Genomic DNA, 21,002 nt, shown 5'->3' with positions numbered 1-21,002 from the left:
GAACTAATTAACAAGTAACAGTTAGTTTACCTGTCCCTGCAGGAGCACCTCTAGACTTCCCCATCTCACAGTAACTACCTGAGTAACCGTATGGACACCTGAGGAGAAAAAACACTGACCTGTTAGAGACACTCCACAATTCATTTTAAATCGCTTTGGAAAAATGACTTCTCTTGCTACTATTGGAGACTTACTGCATTTCACCAGTTTCATTCTAAAAAAGGAATTAAAATAATTATTTTCCTATTCCATGTCCTTAAAAGGGGCCAAAGCATTTTTATAATTTATTATTTTTTTACCTTGTGTAGTACCTTTGTAATGTTAATAGTATTTTCCAGAAAAAATTTCAGAAACATTTAGAATTTCATGACCACAGCCATGCGTTAATGTGTTCAAATGTTGCAACAGTTCAGAGTCATTTTAACAGCTTAGTTTAATAAATTATTTTTATAAAATTTTTACAATTTTTAATTTGAATTTTACAAATATTTAAATTATATATTTTCATATTAAATATTGCAACAGTTTTTCGTCACAAAATATAGAGGTTTTGGGTATGACAAATTATAAGATAAAAGGCATTGAAAAAGCAAACATTTTTATACTGTATATAAATTATATAAATAAAATATATCAATATTCCAGTATATCATTTTGGATCAAATAAATGCAGCCTTGGTGAGCATAAGATACTTCTCCTTGACTAGCGGTCACACTCACTTGCACTTGGGCAGGCCTCCCTCATCAGTGAAGCATGTTCCTCCGTTCATGCATCTGCATGCAAGCGGCATGGACACCTCTGCCTCAATGGCTGCAGGTGCGAAGGCCAGGCATGACATAATAATATAACACAACCACAATGTAATCACATCACAACAAGTCAAACACACACTCACACACCTTTTCAAAACATCACATGGCAATAATGAAATCATGCAGCATGCACGCTATGAAAAGGATTGATGGGACGTGCTGTGGCCAATCTGATGATCTCACAAACAAACAGCATTGGGCATCTGTACATCTGTATCTCTTACCGGCATCACACTGATTCTTGTTGAAGGTGACGAGCGTGGTTCCCTCCGGACAGGCACAGGTGTATCCACCCGGCCGCAGCAAACAAAGGTGACTGCAGGCATCCTGACAGGGGTTGAGCACTGCAAGAGAAAGCCAGCAATGATTAATTCTGTCACAGAAATTGGACAAGAAAACCAGTATTTTGAATAATTCACCTAAGATGTGTGATTACATACAGCCTATATTGAGGTCCGTAACTATAAATTTTATAGTATTATGTCTATTATGTCTTTTTTGCTTTTAGGCAATAAATAATGTCAGATCTATCCTTTATCAAAACATTCCATCAAAATTTATAAAAAGGAGAAAATAATACGATAAACGAGTACCTTTAATTTTTTAAGTATTTCATTCAATGAATTATGCAAATATAGGCTTTAACACATGGATTTATAAAATAGAAACAATGTTTCAAATTTCCAGCAAAAACAACTATATTGTGATATAACGTTTACTGTTCATAGTAGGATATAAGATAACATTTTATTTGCTAGGAACACTCCTTCAGCACAGTGTGGTATTGTATTTAAATTTAAGGGCTGCTTAACCCCTTTCTCTACAAACCTTTCACACCTCTGCTAGGTATGAGACCTAATCTTATTTTTTTTTAGCCTTCTGGCATATTACATGGCTTTCCCCACAAAAATGTATGAACTCTTTTGACAAAATACATCATGAAATAGAACTGCATTAGAGCTTCAACTATCATCAAGCTACAGAAGCAATTTATACGGTTAATACTTTGCTTTTACTCAAAACTCACTTTAAACCACCAACGGGTGTTTGCAATAACTTCTAATTGTGATCTAATGTGGATTTTGGTCATTTATTGTTGAAATATGTTAATTATAGCCTTTTATAAGCATAGTATTTTTCTTATGTAATCCTTTGTTGTCTCACCTGAGTGGTTGTGTCGGTGCTGTTGGTAGATGCGTACTTGAGTCAGCCAGGGGTTTATGGTCAACACCTTCACCTTATCTCCTTTCCCAAACTTATCTTTTTTCCACACTTCTCCCTTATCTTTAGTCGTCCAGTACACATGCCCCTCGAACACATCCAGACTGTAGGGATGCCCGATGTCTGCAATGAAAACAAATGTGTGAACGACGGCCATTCAAAAGAATAAGATGTTCCCGGTCTTATGCTCCAGTGTCTCACCTCCTGATATGATAATTTGCCGGTCTGTTCCATCCACTTTCATGGACTCAATGATGTTCTCTTTTGAGTCACACCAGTAGATCCGGTTTTCATTCAGGTAGTCCAAAGCTAAACCAGTAGGCCAGCCCAGATCTTCATCTAACAGCACCTCTCTGTGCTGCCCATCCATCCACGCCACCTCAATCTTGGGCTTTCTGCCCCAGTCGGTCCAGAACATCTTCCTATAATATATACATGCACAAAATGATGCTCATTAATGACAAAAACAGCACAGCATGAGTTCTGAAGAATCAGGGCTCCCACAGCTTGCATTCTTAAAAATAAAGGTTTTCGCAGCGATGCCATAGAACAGTGATGGGCAACTTTGGTCCTGGAGGGCCACTGTCCTGCAGAGTTTAGTTCCAACCCTGACAAAAACTCTTTTCTAGTAATCCTGAAAACATTGATTAGCTTGTTCAAGTGTGTTTAATTAGGGATGGAGCTAAACTCTGCAGGACAGTGGCCCTCCAGGACCGGAGTTGCCCATCCCTGCCATAGAAGAACCAGAACCTTTCAGTGAACAATTCTTTAAAAAAAAAAAAATTTCAATGGCAGATATTTGTTCTTGTTTTAAGCATAAATCAATTCATTTTGGTACGTTTTTCAGAAACAAGACTTTTCATCTTATGTCATCTTGCATCTCAAGTAAATGCATCTTGATTTAAGAATGTTGAGATAGTTGTACTGGAAAAAGGACAAAAATACAAAGTAAGAATATCATTTTTTAGAGTGCAGGATTTTCATGACCATGCATCTCTTAAGACTGCCCACTGAATTTTTCAATCGCAAGTGAGCAGTTATATATTCATGTTCTTACCCTAGACCAGGGTTGACCACAATAGCAGCCGGCTGATCAAGATCAGAGTGTATTAACCACTTTCTGTAACGTCCATCCAGTTTAGCCACTTCGATTCTATTAGTCCCAGCATCCGTCCAGTAAATATGGCTATATATAAAACGGAAAAGACAAACGCATAGCAGATAGATATTTTTTTTCTGGAAGTATTTGCATCAGACCTCAAGTAAAGTAAAGTTTAGAAAAGCAGTGCACAAACCCTCCAATCCAGTCCACAGCGATGCCATCAGGACTGGAGATGTATCTGAGGTCCAGGTCCACCTCCTTTACAGGATTATTTCCATGGTCATCAAACGTGGTCATATATGCCCTCTTGATCGAGCCGAAGTCAGAGCCTCGTCCCAACACTGTCCAGTACACTATACCTGAAAATCATTTTCAGAAATTCAGAATTATGCTTCAGTTTGCATTCATGAACCTGATTATAGAAACAAGAAGATAATACAGTGCAACAGTGATCATGTTTTCAGGAACTTAGGACAGTATGGTAGGAATTTCAAAACAATCTTCAATAAAGATTTCAAGTCACAAACTAACAAGCGCCAAGATGATTCGCAATGTTACAATCTTTAAGTAGAAGCAAAATGAAATTTGAAAATCAGAAAAAAGTGTATTCCTCTATAGAGAAATATTGTATTCCTGTTTTATTGTGCTGTAAATTATGCTTCCTTGTGTTGCATCTGCATCAAAACATATATTAGGTGGGATATCCCATGAATAGTGCCTTACTGAGACCGAGGCCTTCTGGGTCCCACAGGTAGTCCAGTGCCTGAATGTGCTCTGCATTATCCACATAATCAGAGTACTGTGCAGACGAGAGATTAAAGCGACGGATGCGCACATTATCAGGCAATAACAACACAGGAGGATTTCCTGAGGAAAAAAGAAACAGAAAACAAAGAAACAACAGGAGAGTGAGAAAGGGACACACTGAATTTTGACGTCACAGCCTGTCTGTTTATGATTACGATAATTCATTCAAATAGTATGATAGCAAATACCAGTTTGCAATATCAAGAAGTATAACGTATTGTTTTTGTACAGCTAAAATAACTGGAAACGAATGACACTGGAAGCCGGACACATTCAAGTTACAAATGGCCACACCCACTCTTACAATAAGAATATGGTGGATTGACAATAGACAATTGACCACTTTGCCTGCAAAATGTAGCTAAATTTTTTGCTAATGTGACTGCACCTTAAGGCAGCAGCCTACCTGAAATGATTGACGCTTTGATGATTTTCAATGATTTGAAACACTCTACATAAGCAGCAACTCACAAATGTGCATCAATTTAATAGAGTTTGGAAATAGCAGGATACCAAGCTAACACCTCGATAATCTAAAAAACATAAAAATATGTTTAAAACCAACAAATATTGGATAAAAGTCATTTTCAGTCATTCTCAAAAATGTTATAAATACTTTTCAGTACTGAATAATTATATGTATACTGATATATTTATATTTGTAATCAACATTTCTATATTTTTTTCTAATAAGCTTACTGTAGTGCGTAATTAGAGTTTCCTAAATTTGGACAATATAATGCAAGCACTGTAAAAAGTTTTGCCATAAACTCAACTCCGTCATGCTGATATCACGAGACAGCTTTTCACCTCAACGAGAAATATTGTCACATTTTAATATCATGTCATGAGATCTCAGCCTTTGCATCAAGAACACACCTATGTCACTAGCTCACTAGGTTTTAGACAAATGCATAGAATGCTACAAATGACAAAGATGGTGAAAGATGCAGATATCAAAGGAATAGAAAGAGCCCCTGACGGAAGAACAGTATAAGAGGCCATAGAAGGTCAAAAAGGAGGATAAATAACCCAGAGAGAAATAATAAAACTGCAGGCCTCACCCTCAGCGGCGCATTCGACTCCTGGCTGCTCTCCCACTGATCGAAAGCCTTCAGCGCAGAAACACTCATAAGTGCCCTTAGTGTTCCTGCACTGCTGCGGGCACATCCCGTAAATCTCACACTCGTTCACATCTGCAGATGGGGACAAAAAAATTCACATTACACATTCAGTGTTTTTGTTCTAACAATCACTAGGACACATTTCTCACAGTTCTCCTAACCAACTTTCAGCAGTTCATTTCACATTTATAATAAAACTACCAAAACACTTCATATATGTCTCAAAACAACTCATTCTTCCATACCACTAGCAAAAGTTGTCACCCAGCAAACACACTTTACAATATATTACTATAAAACAATGACCTGCTAAAAACAGGTACTGTAGCATACAATGTTTGTAAATTTTCTTTACAAACCAAGAAAGACACTTCTCTACTGTTTCGATTTCACTGAATGCATGTTATGTGGTCCATGTTTACGTCACAGTAGAAAAGTATTTAAGGTTTCCCCTTCGGTCTAGATGGTAGTGAAGTTGAAAAAGAGAGTAAAGTATTGAGATATGGATCCTAGAATTAAAATTGTAACACCTGTGTAAGTGTTCAGCTACATTTAATTGTTTTAGCTTCGGAATATATTTCAGTATAGTATCACCGTAGAAAAGCACGAAATTACGGATAAATAAATTCTTTATTAATAATTATTAATAAAATAAAAAAATTATTTTAACTCATGTTTTAGTATTGTTAGGTTTTGAACTTAAGTTCAACAGTTTTGAAAAGAGTATGTAAACGTGCAAATTAGCCTGTAGCCTGTGAAAAAAATGAGAAAAGATTTAATTTGAAAGTAAAAGTCATTGAATCCATCCATTCAGTACTAAAACTTAGTAAGCCTTTTTACTTATAACGTTGTGTCTTAGCATTGTGCATGTACTTCTTATGTTGCTCCCGTCCGGACAGAAAATATTCCATGAAAAGGGCAGAATATAGAACAAAAGAATTGTGATTTGAGTTTTGAAACAGATCAGTCGCTGAAACCCCTGGAGGAGTTCCCGTTGTCCTGGCTGGCTTCCGGGATGCCTCTATATAAGCCTGTTTTATTGTAAATATTGAGGTCTTCTAATAAAGAAAGTATTAAGATGACATCACAAACCATCGCAGGTGTTCTTGTCCTCCGGGTTAGGTTTATATCCAGGTCTACAAGAGCAAATGAAGCCTCCGGTCGACAAATCTGTGCAGTTATGCTCACACAGATTCTCACTGCATGACCGCCCATGACCGTAGTCTAACAAAGAGAGATGAACAAATGTTTTTTGTCCTTTTTGGAGCTTGTTAGTTTAAATCGTCATCCACTTTTGTTCATGCAAGAAAGAAGATAATAAACAACATAAGGGTGAGTAAATGAACAAAACTCACAGCAGCCAAGCTCATCGGTCTGGTCTTCACAGTCGTCGTAGTCGTCGCAGGCGTACTGCAGAGGAATGCAGTGACCATTTCCACATTTATACTCATCTCCAGAGCAGGGTCCGTGTGTGGGAGTCACACCTGAGCAATCATTCACACAAAGCAGGGTGTTTTAATACGCCACAGTTTCAATAGAATTTTGGGAATTAAAAAGGTATAAACAGGTACATATTACACATAGTCAGCATAATAAAAGCTAGTCTGTATGATGTGAAAATCTATTGTTTGACCATCACTCACAATGCTCCGCCCTCTCATCGGTTCCATCACCGCAGTCATCTATAGAATTGCAGAGCTCGTGACTGTAGATGCAGCGGGTGTTATCACAACGGAAACGGAATGGAGGATCACATGAGATGTCCACTGAGGAGACAAGACACGTCAAGTTTGTGCATGTTAAAACTGTTCTACATATAAAATGTCAAATGTTGCCTTTTATTGGGTTATATAGCTGATATACTTGCAAATTATACTAGAAATATAATAGTTGGATAGGCTTAATGCACTTTAAAAATTTCAAGTTTTATATACGGATAGATGGATGTGATCGATTGGTTGGATGGATGTGATCGATTGGATGGATGGATGTGATCGATTGATTGGATGGATGATGTGATCGATTGGTTGGATGGATGATGTGATCGATTGGTTGGATGGATGATGTGATCGATTGATTAGATGGATGGATGATGTGATCGATTGATTGGATGGATGATGTGATCGATTGGTTGGATGGATGATGTGATCGATTGATTAGTTAGATGGATGATGTGATCGATTGGTTGGATGGATGATGTGATCGATTGGTTGGATGGATGATGTGATCGATTGGTTGGATGGATGATGTGATCGATTGATTGGATGGATGATGTGATCGATTGGTTGGATGGATGATGTGATCGATTGGTTGGATGGATGATGTGATCGATTGGTTGGATGGATGATGTGATCGATTGATTAGATGGATGGATGATGTGATCGATTGGATGGATGTGATTGATTGGATGGATGGATCAATGTGATCGATTGGATAGATAGATAGATAGATAGATAGATAGATAGATAGATAGATAGATAGATAGATAGATAGATAGATAGATGTTTCTCACAGCAGAGATGCAGTTCCTCATCTGAATTATCCCCACAGTCGTTATCTCCGTCACATATCCAGTGCTGCTGCACACACACATGGTTCTTACACTCAAACAGGAAGGGTGGACAGTAGGTGCTGTTCGGGTAGCGTGCGGCTGAAATGTGGACACACACACACACACACACAACTCAACATAAATTTCAATTAAACATTTAGCATTTGGCATATAAAAGCAACAAACATTGCATTCAAACAATCATCTTTTGATTTAGGTTATTTGCCACAGTCGTCTCTGGCTTTCTCAGTTGGAGTTTAAAAGAAAAGACACTTAATATTCAATAGTATTATTAATTTGGATGCACTGACAATATCAGATGAGAACAAAACTTGACTCGAGCTGAATTAAACTCATTTCATAATTATTGAACTGAACTGAACCAACACTGAATTGACTTGAGCTGAATTATTACACTATTGACTTTTTAGAGCTTTTCACAGCAGAATTTGAATGTGCCTTATATTTGAGGAAGTTTGCATCATTGATCATTATTTTCCTGTTTATTACTTAGCTCTATATAAATAAAGGGGACTTGACTTCAGTTGGACTCGAACCCAGGACTTTGGCATTGCTAGTGCCATGGCTTACTGTTTAAGCTTATTGTGAATGATTCAGTGTAAGTTTGTCTTTGTAATCTTTAATCAAAATGTAAAATTTCCATGAGTTTCCAAGGCCAAGATATTCCCTGATTTCCATACCAGTGGGAACATTTACAGATGCACAACCCTTTTGGACTCTAGAGGGTGCTACAATATAATCCACAGCTGTCTTGTTCTCAGGTGCATTTCCAGAATTAAAATAGGTAAAAAAACACACTCACGGCAGGAGCTTTCATCGGTAAAGTCGAGACAGTCAGCGTTGCCGTCACATTTGAAGCGTTCAGAGATGCAGTGGCCGCTACTGCACTGGAAGTACCCCGGGTGACAGGTCCGCAGCTCTGAAACACATCCATCCACAAAGAATAAAGCCAATCTCTCAATCCTCCATGGAGAATGAATTATGCACACTTCCTGTAAGTCATTCACAAGGTATCCAGGCACACAAATGCATTGAGATATCAACCACTGAGGATCAATCTGTAATAAAAAGACAATATTATGATGTTGAACATGGTGGCTAGTGCCACGGCCACACTCTATCTCTCTCCATCTGTCTTTTGATGGCCTTTCCTTTCTGCTGTCTCTTTTCTTTCACTCACCACAGTCTCTCTCGTCAGAGTTGTCCTCGCAGTCGTTGTCATGGTCACACACCCAGCGGTCAGGAATGCAGTGCAGGTTGTCGCAGCGGTACTCGCTCTCAGTGCACGGACGAGGGGCTGTGGACGCATAAGAAGCGTGTCAATCTGACACACATGAACATACATAAAAGGCAGACAGGCCAATAAAGCAACAAGGCCCAAGCGGCTGTTGAGTCACAGTGATTTTATCACAAGTAAGGGGCGTTCTTAAAGGGATAGTTCACCCAAAAATGAAAATTCTGTCAGAATTTACTCTCCCTCATGTTGTTCCAACCCCGTAAGACCTTCGTTCATCTTCGGAACACGAATTAAGATATTTTTGATTAAATCTGAGAGCTGGATCATTCCTCCATACTAGTCCATAGGCTTCTTGAGGGATTGAACTTGCCGGCCTCGAAAAGTCATTAAAGACATTGTTAAAATAGTCCAAGTGACTACAGTGGCTCAATCTTAAATTTATCAAACGACGAGAATACTTTTTGTGCGCAAAAAAAACAAAAATAACGACTTTATTTAAACTATTCATTTCCTTCTCTCTGGGCCTCGAGTCAGTTCACTAGTTTAACAGCGTATGATCTGTTGTTGTACGTCACACGCATCACACACATGACCAGCGTCGGCCAATAGTGAGCCTACGTGTCACTTGGACTATTTTAATGATGTCTTTAATGACTTTTCGAGGCCAGCAAGTTTCAATCCCTCAAGAAGCCTATGGAGGAGAGATCCAGCTCTCAGATTTCATCAAAAATATCTTAATTTGTGTTCCGAAGATGAACGAAGGTCTTACGGGGTTGGAACAACATGAGGGTGAGTAAATACTGACAGAATTTTCATTTTTGGGTGAACTATCCCTTTAAGCATGAAGAAAAAGAGAATGCCTAAAACCCTCTTAACTGTGGTAAAAAGATTGTTGAGCAAGCAACACAGCAATTTGGCGCATTAAAATGCTACTACTTTATTTCAGAATGATCCGAGAACATTTAATGTAAAATTAACATTCATATAACTGAGAAATACGTTTTTAAAGTCCCCCTCTGGTGAAAATCAAGCTTTTAATGTTATTTATTTATGATCGTCAACGAGTGGATCTCTGAGCTGGTGCGAGTGAGTGGAGGCGGGTCTAATTTGCATATTCATAGAACTGTTTATACTTAATGAGGCAAGGGTGGTAAGTTTCATCAAAGCTACTTTAAGGCATGAAAAAGAAAAATTCCAAGGAAAAAAGTTTGAATGTCATTTTTGTGATGAGTTTTAAGGGATACAATTATTTTACATTCAGGACAGTAAGAACACTCAGAAATAACGTTTTCATAACGTTAGCAAAACGTTCATAACTTGGCGCAATGGCCCAAGATCTGGCACTTGTTTACATAAACCATCAACAAAAAAAGAATAGTTCAGGCATAAAGCAATAATACAAAAGCAATGTTTCACTAAGGCTAAAATGCAGCAGAAACACGACCTGAAGTGTTTAAGTAAAGCACAACAAGCCTTTGACACAGATGAGGGCGATGATTAGGCTGTGCTTCACTGTCTCAGGATTATATATCCCTTGAGCTAAGGCTTGCTCTTCAGCAAGAGGACCATTTTTCGGAGGTGAGTTCATAGCTGAATTCATCAGGGGAATGACCCGCGTTCACCACCCCCGCAGCTCTTCTGCAGGGAGGAGAAAGTGCTGAAACAATCAGCGCTTCTTCCAACATGAAGCTCAAAGGTTTAGCGCAGACCATTTGTCAACCTTTCACACCTCACAGCACCTTGTCTGCCATCACGCCGTCTCCTCCGCGCTCTCTGTCTTTACAATTTGTTTCCATCAAATCTTTTCTTCTCTGTCTTTACTGTTACTGTTTCTCTGGTAAGCAGGGTTTGACATTCACTTTTTTGCTCACCAGCCACTGTAGCCAACGGTTTTCCAAAGTTACTAGACACTCAACATTTTCACTGACCACAATTTTGACAACGATAACATGGGGAAAAAACGGCCATATATATATTTTTGGTATTATCTCATAATTTGGCAGCAGGTATATTAGGCTGCTACACATGTATATTAGGTAGCAGCCATATATTAGGACTGTTACACATGCATTTTTTTTCTCAACTCTTTACGTTCATTTAAAACAGAACTGACTGTGTTTATGGGACTAACCAAGACATTTTGACATTATTTTGTGTGTATTTGACTGTTTAAGTCTTTGGATTATACTTTTTTTTATTTTTTATTAAATCAACTTTTGTATTCCACTGAACAACACAAGGGTGAGTACATAATGATTTTGGGTAAACTATCCCTTTTGTTACCAATCAAACTACCATTAGTGTTTTTATATTGATCTGATCGAGCCCGAGAGGTCAAGAGTGCTTCTACTCACTGCAGTTGTGTTCATCCGATCCGTCGCCACAGTCATTGTCTCCGTCGCAGCGCCAGCGCAGGGGGATACACTGGTGGTTATCACAACGGAAATCACCCGCTGGCTCACAGGTCAACTCCTCTGCAAACACAATAGACAACACAGGCTCACACAAACTTTAACACACAGGTTGAGGTTAAACAGAGTGGAAGTGGAGAGACAGACACATTTTGCTCAGTCACACGGACCTCAGTCTCATTGACAGAAAGTTCCAGTACATTAGCAGACACATCTGATAAAGAAGACCTTATTTAACAGTATGTGCTTTAATGAAGACATGATTATTACTGCTACTGAGAAAGTGAGAGAAGAGGAGGAAATGGGGCCGAAAATATGCACATGGCAGAGAGGAAAGGAAGGTAGAGGAGTTGTAGGATCTCTGACCCGGACGGCACATTCTTACAGTCAGATTAGGGCGATCTCTCCTCTCTCTCCTCTCTGTGCAGGATGGCACTAATGGAGCGAGGAGGAGCTGATAAGACCCAGGAGAGCCAGGGCTACATGTGTGTGTGTGTGTTTATGTGAACATCAGTCAGATCACTGACAAAAAATCGGTGAAATTTATGGTAAAAAAAAAAAAAAAAACTGCAGATATGGTGCAACATTTTAGGTTTTACGCATTTTAAAACCTGAAAAATGTACAGTAAAAATATATTTCTTTAACTGATATAATGTTAAAATACCAACCTACTGAAGTATGTGATATTTATGCTCTTATATACACACGTTACAGTTAACCACAGGTGGTAATGAGAAAGCCAGATGATGAATCAAACGTCATCACCAGTTGCTTTTCCACAAATAAAGGTAATTCATTTTTTTTTACTGTATATTATATACCTATTGATCCTTAATTAAAAAAAACACAAACATTATAACAACTTCACACACACACACCACACACACACACATTGGTGCCTGACACAGACATACCTAATACACACACACATAAATCAGAGTTGTGGCCCCAGACAGGAGGAGGGGTCACGAGGGCCCGTCCATCACAGAGAGACTTAACTAACACTCACTAATACGCTGGAGTGTGAGGGGATGAATAACTCCTCATGATTTAAATCAATCAAACAAACCCACACCACCCCGGCATTATATAGCATCACTGATAACCGAGACAATGCAAAGTAAATTTACATGATACATTATATATAAAGTACTTGGTCTTAATTTTAGTGTTATTTTTTTAGTAATAATTTTTTTTATGTCAGCATAAAAGAGAAATTGCAGTCGACTTTACTTCTATATTGTGGCGTTTTTGAAGCTTCTGAGTGAAGCAGCTTATCGAACAAGGGAAAAAAGTAGGACGGGACTTGATTCTATCCATTGGTTGATTCGACTGTGAAAAGTAAGTGTTACATTTATTTAATGCTTTAAAAAGACAATTAATTTTTTTTTGTAATAAAAATAAATAAACAAAAGATTTAATATGTTTTTGCTGTTTAGACTGCAATATCCCCCAAAAAATTTTTTGCAGCTCAGACTTGCTAGGAAGCTGGATTAGGAAGCAGAAGAAAAAAATGCGGAGAAAAAAAGAAAAATTATTTTAATTAGGAAAAATATAAAATTTGTGTAATAAAGCACTGCTGTTTGTGCATAAAATGTTTTTTTCACTCATGAAAATAAATTTGATAAAATTGTATAATTTAATTTTCTACGAATTTTAATATTACTACTATTACAGTTACTTCATTATTTCATTAATTGTTTATCAGTTGTAAGCACTGGTGTTTGTGAATAAAAAAGCCAAGTTTTGTTTTTAGGGTTTGTCTGATGTCTCACCACAGTCCTGTTCGTCGCTGTTGTCCCTGCAGTCGTTGTGTCCATTGCACACGGCCCACAGAGGAATGCAGCGATAGTTTGTCCTGCAGTCAAACTCTGTGTGATTGTCACATCTGTACGCTGGACCCACTGCAAACAACATCACACAGATGACTTAGAACAAAGAAAAATACTGCCAGTGATTTAAGTTCACTTCATAGTGCAGCAGAATCTCTCCTTTTTCTTCCTTGACTAACTTAAACCAATGAATGCTGTAGCAATGAATGCAACTCACTGCATTCGTCCATGGGCTCGTCGGAGTTGTCTCCACAGTCGTCATCCACGTCACATTTCCAGCTCTGCGGGACGCAGCGTCCGTTCCTGCACTTGAACTGTCCGGGTCTGCAGGTCCTGCTGGAACAGTGTGTGGGATCCTCATCGGAGCCGTCGCCGCAGTCGTTCTCCCCGTCACACTGCCAGGCCTCAGAGATGCAGCGTTTATTAGCACACTGCCACTGATGCGACTCGCACTGATGCGTGACTGACGGTACAGAAACAGAGGAAGATGCTTTAGCAACAGCCCAATCAAAAGCAAGTATCAGAATAGCCGTGTTGTTTTCAATGCAGTGTACATTTTATCATGCGGTTCAAACCAACAACCTTTCAGCTTCCTGCTCTGATTTTTAGCCAATTGGCCTTATCATCATTGTAAACATTAGCCACTTTCACACAGTAATCCCAGTAAATTACTGTAAAATTACCAGAATGTCTTTACCAGTAAATACACAAAAATGCTGTTGACACAAGCAATGGTGTTCTGGCTTTTTACCGTTAAGAGACCATTCACACATCAGCACCAAATTCTGTGGTAAATTCTGTGGTAAAGTCATCGGAAATGCTAGAGTTTCACTATCTGTTCAAACTGACAACATATTTTGACGTCTGAGTGACAGGCGTAAAGGGAGGATCACACAAAATGTGTTTTTCTTAAAAACAAGAGATATAATGGTAGAGCATAATAGTATTCAACTGCAAAGAAGGCAGGGTCTCGAGTGTAACACGCTGATAAACCTGCGAGATGTGGCGCAGCGTCAAAGATGTCCATCTAGTGCACATTTACATAGAGAAGCTATTAAAAAGCAGCCGAGCTTACTGTAAACAGCGGAGAGTACTCATTTCATCTCCATAAGAAGTTTTCGGAAACACTTCATTTTACAGTACATTAACTTACGTGTACTTACAGTGTACTTACCTAAGAAAGTACTGGGGAATATAAGGTAAGTGCATGGGTTAAGGTTAGGTTTAGGGGTAGGTTCAGGGTTAGTACCTAGTTATTACCCAGTTATTGTATTACTATAATAAGTAGATAGTATGTACATGGGGAACAGGACTGTAAAATGAAGCGTTACCAAATTTTCTTTGGTCAAAAGCAGACTTCTTACGTCAGCATATACAGATTTCATTAATGCTCATACCAGTAAACTTCATTTTTTGTTCACACACAGCATCATACCAGTAATGTACTGTACAACTTGTAACACTTGTAACTTGTACAACTTGTAACATCTGGTAAATTGCCAGAATCGATTTACTAGTATTTTAAGAAAAGGTCCTGTTCACACATGATCTCTTAATGGTAATTTCCCAGTGAAGACTGTATGTGTGAAAGGGGCTTTTGACATGATATTGGTTTGTTCCATACCACACAGCACAGTGTCCTCATCCGAGCCATCAGGACAGTCCTGATTAGAGTTACACAGGAAGTGTGGGCTGGTGCAGTTTCCGTCACTACACTGGAACTGGCCCAGTCTGCAGTGCCGGACGGGACACGTGGAGGGTTCATCCGAGCCATCTCTACAGTCCCGCTGACCATCACACTTCCACCAGATAGGGATACAGCTTAGAAAAACAAAATATTCAATTTTACTTTGGATGCTTCCTTAGAAGGCAGCTGCCTACATAGACAGTTTACAGCAAGACAGCTCTTTAGGTTTTCGAACAGAGCCTGAAATGAAAGCAGATGTAAAAAGCAGATAAAGGATAAACGAACCGTTCGTTGTCTGCACATCTGTACTGCGTGCTGGAACACATGGGCAGACAGCGTGCTACGCCCCCTATCTGCATGGTTAGGAAGTGGTCAGGGCACTCGCAGGTATAACCTTGACCCCCCGCTCGCAGAAGACACAAGTGAGAACAGCCTCCATTATTCACCGCGCAAGGATTCGTCACTACAGGGGAAAGATATAGTGAGAGTTATATCAGTGGTTCAGTGCTAATGGTACAAGATTAAAAAATAATATACATTTTTCGAATGAGTATTTGCTATTATTATTATTATTATTATTATAAAAAAAGCAAATAGTAATTAATTAAATATATAATGTTTAATTGATTTTTAAGGACTGAATACATTTCAGTGTTTGATTTTTAAGGAAATATTCAATGTTTAAAATGCATTCAATGTATGCAAATAAATAAATATATATTTATAATAAATTGAATTTATAATAAATACATTTATAAAAAAGTCCTTTAAATCAATCAAACACTGATATTTATTTAACGTTTGAAATTTATTAATAATATTGCAAATATACATTTCTCTTATGATTATCCTATTATTCGTACAAAAGTCAAATAAACGGCCTTAGAATAAAAAACATGACTAAAAAATAAATAAACAAATGTTAAAATGAATGCAAATAATAAGTGACTAAACATAATCATAAGAATAATTGTAAGAATATTATTACTTCATATTTATTTTAATTTCAAACATTGAATAAATTACAATGTTGGATTTTAATGCAATTTTTTATGTACTTTTGTATGAGTAATAGAATAATTGTACGAATATTATAAATTAATATTTATTTTAAATAAATTTAAAAAAAAATTAAAATTTTTTTTTAAACATTCAATGAAAAACATTCAATGTTTTAAATGCATTAAATGTTTACAATTAAAATAAAAATTTCATTTATAATATTCTTATGATTATTCTCTATTATTCATAGAAAAAATAAATAAAAAAGTCTTGAGTAATAGGGGCAATCATACGCAAAATGTGCTAAGAATCAAAAAATTAAAACATGATAATAACAAAATTTTAAAAATGCTAAAATAATGCAAATAATTATATAATCACAGGAATGTTTTTAAGAATATTATAAATTACGATTATTTTAATTTCAAATTTAGAATAAAGTTCATACATTAAAAACATTTCAGGACATCTTTTTTTATTTTAGTTCGATAAACAAATGTGATATTGAATTGGGTTGTCACACAAAGTAAAATCTGGAGAGTCAGTTGAAAACCACTGAGTTAGACTGTATCCTCTTACAAAGAACCAGGATGTGGCTCCACATCATGTAGCTGTAGCTCCTCTTTCTAAAGAAGCCCACAGATAAAGAGTTTAAACCTGTCCTGGCCATTAAAGCAATGATAAGGAGTTTAGTCTTTCCTGTCTCCGAGAAAAGACAGGCGAGCAGAGACTGGCGGCATTGTGTCGGACTGTGTAAATATTGGCAGAGACCCTTAAGTGCCTCAGCGGACGTTTAAAGGAAGTGATATCGATCTGACGCCTGCGACTGGATCCCGCTCGGGTTACGCTGTCCCGGACTCACCTATGGGCTGACGGTAGGGATGGCACACGTGAATGTCGAACGGTCTGTGGGTGGTGTTGACGAGCGCCTCCCGTCCGGAGCCGGTGTATTTGTTCCCCTTCTCCACCGTGCGAGTGTTCCAGTCTGTCCAGTACACGGTTTCCTCGAACACTGTGATGGCGAAAGGATGCGGCAAGATGCCGTCGTACACAGTGTGCCTGTGATGCCCGTCCAGATCAGAGAATCTGAGGAGACACAACCATTTTAACAATAGGGCTGTACATTATAACTGTTTGCAAAAAAAAAATGCCATGCAATGCAATGCAATACCATGTTCTCCGACCTGTACATGGATTTTTAATGTGGTATTTTGCTTTCTAAACTTATCAAAGAAATTTAAGCTACAAGTACCAAAGCACTCAGTTAAATGACAAAGAAACAGCAAGTATATAATCAATAATCCTAAATCCTTTATTTCATTTCAACAAAACCAGTTTTTCAGGTTGGTTGAATTCAGTTATAATCAGTAATCTTAAATCATTTATTTCATTTCAACAAAACCAGTTATTGTTATGGAAGCTTGTTTCCGCCACTAAATAAATAAATAATAATAATAGCGACTTTTTATCTCACAATTCTGACTTTTTTTCTCACAATTGCGAGTTTACATCTCGCAATTGTGACTTTATTTCTCAGAATTGCAAGATATAAATCATAATTGCGTGATATAAAGTCGCAATTGCGTGTTATAAAGTCAGAATGCGAGATATAAAGCCAGAATTGCGAGAGAGAAAACTAAGAATTCTGACTTTTTTTCTCGCAATTCCGACTTTATATCACGCAATTCTGACTTATTTTCTCAGAATTGTGAGATATAAACTCGCAATTGCGAGTTATAAAGTCAGAATTGTGAGATATAAACTCGCAATTGCGAGTTATAAAGTCCAATTCTATGGGGAAAATAACACGCAATTGCGACAGTATAACTGACAATTCTGACTTTATAACATGCAATTGCGACTTTATATCACGCAATTCTGACTTTATATCTCGCATTTCTGACTTTATAACATGCAATTGCGACGTTACATCTCACAATTCTGACTTTATATCTCGCAATTCTGACTTTATAACACGCAATTACGACTTTCTATCAATAAATTCTGACTTTATATCTCGCATTTCTGACTTTATAACATGCAATTGCGACTTTATATCAAGCAAATCTGACTTTATATCTCGCAATTCTGATCGCAAGATGTAAACTCGCAATTGTGAGAAATAAAGTCAGAATTGTGAGATAAAAAGTCGCAATTACCTTTTTTATTTTTCATTCTGTGGCGGAAACAAGCTTCCATATATTGTAGATGTTACCACATGAAGTACATTATCTAAGTTGAACTGACAGAACATTTTTTTCACTGTGGGCAGGATTAGATATAAACGTGAGAAAGTCTTACTCGATGTAGTTTAGGTGAGCATCAGACCAGTACAGCTTGTCATTGGTGTAGTCAATAGTGAGACCGTTGGGCCACTCGATCTTAGTAGTGATGACGGCTGACTTGTTATTTCCATCCATACCAACACGTCCAATGAAGGCTTTGTCTCCCCAATCGGTCCAGTACACGTAGCTGCGCAAAGATGACATTTGATTTAAAAAATAGGAGCTGAAACAGACTTCAACAATGTAAAGGTCACACACACCCTGCAGTTAAAAACGCTTTTAAGAGCTTAATCCATTTCTGTTCACACAGAATTAGTTACAGTAGTGACACCTGAATTCTATAACCAAACTCACTCCTGAATTTTTTAATGACTCCATGTACTGAACAACGGTTTATTGTTAATAGTAGGTGCACAGTATGTTGGCACTATAATTTGTTACATCTAAATTCAATTAATATATATATTTTTTAAACTTTTTAGTGTGGTTTAAGTTTCTTATCTTATAGTATTTTAAATACTATAGACTTAGAATATTGGCCATAACCCAAATAAAAATCAAGAACAACGCTAACGATAATTATATATAATTATCGTTATCGGTAAATATCCATAACAAAATATATAAAAAATATTATTTTCTAACTAAATAAAATATAATATAACAGGTTTAACTTTCTGAAATGTATTATAAATAATTAATTAATAATAATAATAAACATGCCAGGTGATACATTTATTTTGCACCAAAATTCTACAGAATTTGACTGGAGTGCGTATGGCCTTTGACGTCAGCAAAAAGTATGATTGCTCCGCCAATTCATTTTGTTATTTTGACTACACATGATTTTATAGTTGGTTGTAGTTCGTGTTTGCGTTTTCACAATTCTATCAGAATACATTCACCAGCTGGCAACTACCGACCCTACTAACCCTAACCCTAATCCTAATCACTTCTGTATTTATATTTCACTACTAAAATTTTGCAATGTGCACATCGTAACAGAGTTATTTTTCCATAGGTCTGAAAATGACTTCTATCATTGGTAAACTCACCCAAACTTGGGATGCAGCACAATGGCTCTGGGATTCTCAAAGCAGTACGTGTTATTAACATCCACACAGTGTTCTGCCAACTTCCTCACAAACCGCCCATCCAGCTCCGACACTTTCATGCAGTCGAGAAAGCTGTCCACCCAGTACAGCTTCCTCCCGACCCAGTCGACCGCCAGGCCTTCTCCATGCAAAAGCCCGTTCACCACCACCTCTCGGCCCGTCCCGTTAAAGAACATCCTCTCCAACACCCTCCGACTCACGTCAATCCAGTACAAGCGTTTGTCGACGCGATCGAAGTCCAGAGCGACCACGCTGCTGAGGCCTTGCAGAATGAGAGAATAGGCCTCGCCATCCGTGGAAAGATTGCGCAGATAGTAGCGATTGCTAAAGATCAGGTACGGGGTGATGTTGCTGTTCTGCCTGCAGCTGCGGCCGTCGGGTTCACGGAGGAAGCCTGGCGCACACTTACACACGTACGAGCCCATGGTGTTCTCACACACCTGACTGCACACGCCGGGAGTGACCGAGCACTCGTCCACATCGTCGCACGTTGTGTTATCGGACATGAGACGATACCCGGGACGACAGGTGCAGAAGAAGCTGGTGGGTGTGTCGGTGCAGTTGTGGTCGCAGTGGTGCATGGACGGGTCTGTGCACTCATTGATGCCTAAAACAAACAAAAACAGACAATCTAAAAAAGTGCATCATGGGGTCTGAGGTGTTTTTTGGGCCCTAGAGGTGTTCTGACACGTGTGATTATTTCTGTTACTTATAACATTTTCATGGCAAAAGTCAGTGATACATACACAGTATTCATCACAAAATCTGCTACAATAATATGCGAGCAGCATGCATGTAAAAGTTTGTAGTTTTGAGAAAATTACACTTATGTTTGGTTTGTGAAAAAAGCCACTGAAATAAGGCCATAAAACCCATACTGAACATTTGTTCACAAGACTTTTGAGAACTGGATCTTGTAGCCTAGAATTTTTATAGTGATTAAAAATGTGTAAGATGTTTGTGTCACAAAGGCTTTATGCGGGAGGCGTGAATCATCATGAATATTGATGTGTTTCTAATTCAGGCTAATTATGTATTTTGTAAGGCTGTCAGTCAATATAAACTTCTAGTCAAAAGTTATAATAACCATGATTTTTGTATGTTTTTGGAAGATTATTATGCTCACATAAGCTGCATTTATTTGATCAAAAATGCAGTAAAAACTGTTCAATTGTGACATATTGTTTTCTATTTGAATATATTTTAAAATGTACTTTATTCTGTGATTTTCAGCATTACGACAGTCTTTAGTGTCACATGATCCTTCAGAAATAATTCTAATATGTTGATATGCTGTTCAAGAAACATTTATTTTTATTATCAATGTTGAAAACAGTTTTTGCTGTTTGATATTTTTTGTGGAAACTGTGATACACTACCAATCAAAAGTTTGGGGTATGTAAGATTTAAAATAAAAATAATGTTTTTATACTGCAAGGGTGCAATAAACTGAATAAAGTGACAGTAAAGACATACTACAAATAAATACTGTTCTTTCGAACTTTCTATTCATCAAAAAATGTAACATGGTTTCCAAAAAAATACTGAGCAGCTAAAACTGTATCTTCGTACCAGTGAGTTGTTGACTCAAGAACAGCTGCAATCAGATCAGTCACGAATGAATCATTCAGTGCGATTCGCAAACCGATTTAACAAGTTTACTAAAAAGAATCAGTTCATTCACGAATCTGACATCACTATTCAAAATAATGGGGAGCGATATGTTTTGATGAAATGTAGTGGAGAGAAAAATACAATATAATGCTTTGGAATGTAGTGAAGTAAACGTAAAT

At 37.6% G+C, this 21,002-nt stretch overlaps 1 protein-coding gene across 2 annotated transcripts in view; it reads right to left on the bottom strand.

The window, feature by feature from the left end:
* The window catches only part of lrp2a (low density lipoprotein receptor-related protein 2a), a 99,289-nt gene that overhangs the window by 7,206 nt on the left and 71,081 nt on the right, over positions 1-21,002 (bottom strand). For both annotated transcript variants that reach the window (XM_077215888.1, XM_077215889.1), the window contains 23 exons: positions 19,150-19,816; positions 18,111-18,281; positions 16,672-16,895; positions 15,093-15,270; positions 14,745-14,941; positions 13,338-13,583; positions 13,064-13,192; positions 11,231-11,350; positions 8,820-8,936; positions 8,442-8,558; positions 7,580-7,717; positions 6,711-6,833; positions 6,423-6,551; positions 6,160-6,291; positions 5,008-5,139; positions 3,860-4,003; positions 3,330-3,495; positions 3,092-3,220; positions 2,236-2,456; positions 1,978-2,157; positions 1,038-1,157; positions 721-811; positions 31-98 (listed from right to left, as the gene is read on the bottom strand). In XM_077215888.1, coding sequence (XP_077072003.1) covers positions 31-98; positions 721-811; positions 1,038-1,157; positions 1,978-2,157; positions 2,236-2,456; positions 3,092-3,220; positions 3,330-3,495; positions 3,860-4,003; positions 5,008-5,139; positions 6,160-6,291; positions 6,423-6,551; positions 6,711-6,833; positions 7,580-7,717; positions 8,442-8,558; positions 8,820-8,936; positions 11,231-11,350; positions 13,064-13,192; positions 13,338-13,583; positions 14,745-14,941; positions 15,093-15,270; positions 16,672-16,895; positions 18,111-18,281; positions 19,150-19,816 — 3,939 coding nt within the window. The remainder of the gene's footprint in view (positions 1-30; positions 99-720; positions 812-1,037; positions 1,158-1,977; positions 2,158-2,235; positions 2,457-3,091; positions 3,221-3,329; positions 3,496-3,859; positions 4,004-5,007; positions 5,140-6,159; positions 6,292-6,422; positions 6,552-6,710; positions 6,834-7,579; positions 7,718-8,441; positions 8,559-8,819; positions 8,937-11,230; positions 11,351-13,063; positions 13,193-13,337; positions 13,584-14,744; positions 14,942-15,092; positions 15,271-16,671; positions 16,896-18,110; positions 18,282-19,149; positions 19,817-21,002) is intronic.

Source organism: Siphateles boraxobius, unplaced genomic scaffold (assembly GCF_051911475.1).
Source record: "Siphateles boraxobius isolate OS27281-9 unplaced genomic scaffold, OSU_SipBor_1 7, whole genome shotgun sequence".
Classification (NCBI taxonomy): Eukaryota; Metazoa; Chordata; class Actinopteri; order Cypriniformes; family Leuciscidae; genus Siphateles; species Siphateles boraxobius.
The sequence above is the reverse complement of the archived record's forward strand: the minus strand, read 5'-3'. Positions and strand labels throughout refer to the sequence as shown.